Here is a 2790-nt window from a genome sequence, read left to right as displayed (position 1 = left end):
AAAACCCAACAGCTCAGCTATCAGCTGTGTCATGGCTCCATCAGCCTGAGCCACAATCAATAACCACTGGGTTTTTTCAGCTTCCAAGGGCAGCACTAGGAGATGGAGGCAGGAAACTCATGGGCATTTCTGAAAGCTGTTTCAAACGAGTGTTGTTCTCTCTGGCAGCCACTTTGCTTCAGAGCATCAGCTCTTTGTGCAGCAGAGAGGGACCTGTGACGCTGGGGGATAATTCAGGAGCTAAGCTGGCACTGGAGGGTTGCCAGGATGATGCTCTGGCCTCCAGCCAGCTGAGCACAGCCCTGGAGGAAGGGAAAGCTGTTCCAGCCTGGTGGGAGGGACACAAGGGTGAGACACAGGCCTGGGAGAGCTGGTGAGGATCTATCCTGGCAGCCTGAAGCTTTGCATGGGACACAATCCTTACTGGAAACCAGCCCCTCCTCTATCCCAGAGGTGAACTGTGCAACTCACTGCAGTTCAATTGTGGGATTGATTCACTGGAGGGGAAAAAATGCCAAGCTTGGAATTCTTGGTTGCTGTCATGAATAGGAGCCAGTCAGCCTGGCCTGCAGGGCTGCTCCAAGATCTTGGCTGTGTTTGTGTGCAGTAGCCTAGTAACTATTGCCAGGACAGGATTTGTAATCCTGTAGTATTCCTGATGTGTGAGCACTACAGGCCCTTTCTTCTGCCACAGCAGAGCTGCTCTGTCCCCTCTGCCTGATCCTGTGTGGCTTTGGTAATGAACACCAGGATTTGCTACCAGAGCAGAGCATTTTGTTGAACTCAGGGATTATCCCTGGCAGCAGCAGCTCCTGGAGTGGGAGCTCTGGTTTTGCTCCCAGGTGTGTTTGAGCTCCAATTTAGAATCCCAGAAGGGTTTGAGTTGAAAGGGCCTTGAACTCATCCAGTTCCACCCCTGCCTTGGGCAGGGACACCTTCCACCAGCCTAAGCTGCTCCAAGCCACATCCAACCTGGCCTGGAACACTCCCAGGGATGGAGCAGCCCCAGCTTCTCTGGGCAACCTGTACCAGTGCCTCACCACCCTCACAGGGAGGAATTCCTTCCCAATATCCCATCTGTTCCTGCCCTCTGGCAGTGGGAATTCATTCCCAGTGTCCTGCCCATCCAGGCCCTTCTCCCAAGTCCCTCTCCAGCTCTCTTGGAGCCCTTTAGACACTGGAAGGGGCTCTAAAGTCTCCCTGGAGCTTCTGTTCTCCATGCTGAACACCCCCAGCTCTCCCACTTTGGCTCCAGGGCAGAGCTGCTCCAGCCCTGTGATTCCTTGGTGTCTCATTATTCCCTGTGTGTCCATCAGGTCCCAACGGCTGCAGTTTGACGTGTCCTCCCCCAACGGGATCCTCCTTTTCAGAGAGACCAGCAAGATGATAACAACCTATGGTGAGTGTCCACAGGTGGCACCTGAGCCTGGAGCTGCCCTGGGCTCCCCATGGGCTCAGGGGGCAAGGCTGGCCAGGCTGGGGAGCAGTGCCAAAACACTGGGATCCAGGGAGCTGGTGGTTCTGGAAGGAGAGAGTGGGCAGAGAAGAAGGGGGATACAAGGAATGGCAGCCCTAAGCAGGAGCCTGGCTGAGCCCCCATGTGAGTGTGCAGTGATGTGGGTTGAGTGATGGAGAACATGTCCTGTTACCACAGCACAATCACACTCAGCTGTGTTCTCCTGTGGTTCCTAGTAAAGTCATGGAATGGTTTGGGTTGGAAGCACCTTAAACTCAGCCAGTTCCACCTCCTGCCATGGGCAGGGACACCTTCCACCAGCTCAGGTTGCTCCAAGCCCCATCCAACCTGGTCTGGAACACATGGGGCATGGAGCAGCCACAGCTTCTCTGGACAACCTGTGGCAGTGCCTCAGCACCTCACAGGAAGAAATTCCTTCCCAATATCCCATCTATCCCTGCTCTCTGGCAGTGGGAAGCCATTCCCTGTGTCCTGTCCCTCCAGGCTGTTGTGAAAAGCCCAGCAGAGTCACACTCTTAACTCCTTGACCCTCCCCTGAGTGATGAGTGTTGCTGCTCGTGGTGTCCTTCACCCTCACAGCTCTGCTTGGCTTTCCTCTGAGGGAGAAAGGCTTTGGCTGTGGCTGCTGCAACACTGACTATGCTCTGTGCTCGTGCAGGAAATCGTATCCTAACCCTTGGGGAGGTCCCAAAGGATCAAGTTTATGCTTTGAAGCTGAAGGGCATCTCCATCTGCTTCTCCATGCTGAAGGCTGCGCTGAGCGGGAGCTACGTCAACTTCGGCGTGTTCCGACTGTATGGGGATGATGCCCTGGACAATGCCCTGCAGACCTTCATCAAACTCCTGCTCTCCATCCCCCACAGCGACCTCCTGGTGAGCCATACCTGGAGTCAGAACCCCAGGAAAGGCAGGGCTGGAAGGGCAGACAGTGAAGGAGTTCTGTAGTCACAGACAGGGGTGAAGTCGTGGCACTGCTGAAGTCTCAGGCACAGGCCAGCAGGGAATGTGTCCTGTGTGAATGGTGGCACCTCACTGCCCACACCATTCCTCAAAGAATTCCTCCTCTAGCTCAAAATCACTTCCAGGAGTGAGGGACTGTGCTTCCCTGTGGGCAGAGATCTCAGTGCATCAGCACTCAGACTCCCCCACAGCTCTGCTCCCACACACCCCTTTGCTGCACAAACCCACAGACCCAGCAGCACACTCTGCTTGGCAAAACAATTCCAAGGAGGAATAATCCCAATGATAATTCCAAAACTGAGGAGAGAGGGCAGCATAGATTCCTCCCAAGTCTCATCAGCAGGTTGTGAAAG

At 54.7% G+C, this 2790-nt stretch overlaps 1 protein-coding gene across 1 annotated transcript in view; it reads left to right on the top strand.

Annotated features, from left to right (window-relative positions):
• XPO7 (exportin 7) overlaps positions 1–2790 on the top strand; it is a gene marked incomplete at its 5' end in the record, with an annotated part of 34887 nt that overhangs the window by 27087 nt on the left and 5010 nt on the right. Inside the window, 2 exons of the mRNA XM_009072592.1 lie at positions 1317–1399; positions 2136–2350. Of these exons, the coding sequence (XP_009070840.1) occupies positions 1317–1399; positions 2136–2350 (298 nt within the window). The remainder of the gene's footprint in view (positions 1–1316; positions 1400–2135; positions 2351–2790) is intronic.

The sequence above is a fragment of the Acanthisitta chloris genome, unplaced genomic scaffold, assembly GCF_000695815.1.
Source record: "Acanthisitta chloris isolate BGI_N310 unplaced genomic scaffold, ASM69581v1 scaffold9114, whole genome shotgun sequence".
Classification (NCBI taxonomy): Eukaryota; Metazoa; Chordata; class Aves; order Passeriformes; family Acanthisittidae; genus Acanthisitta; species Acanthisitta chloris.
This window is presented reverse-complemented; position numbering and strand designations above follow the sequence as displayed.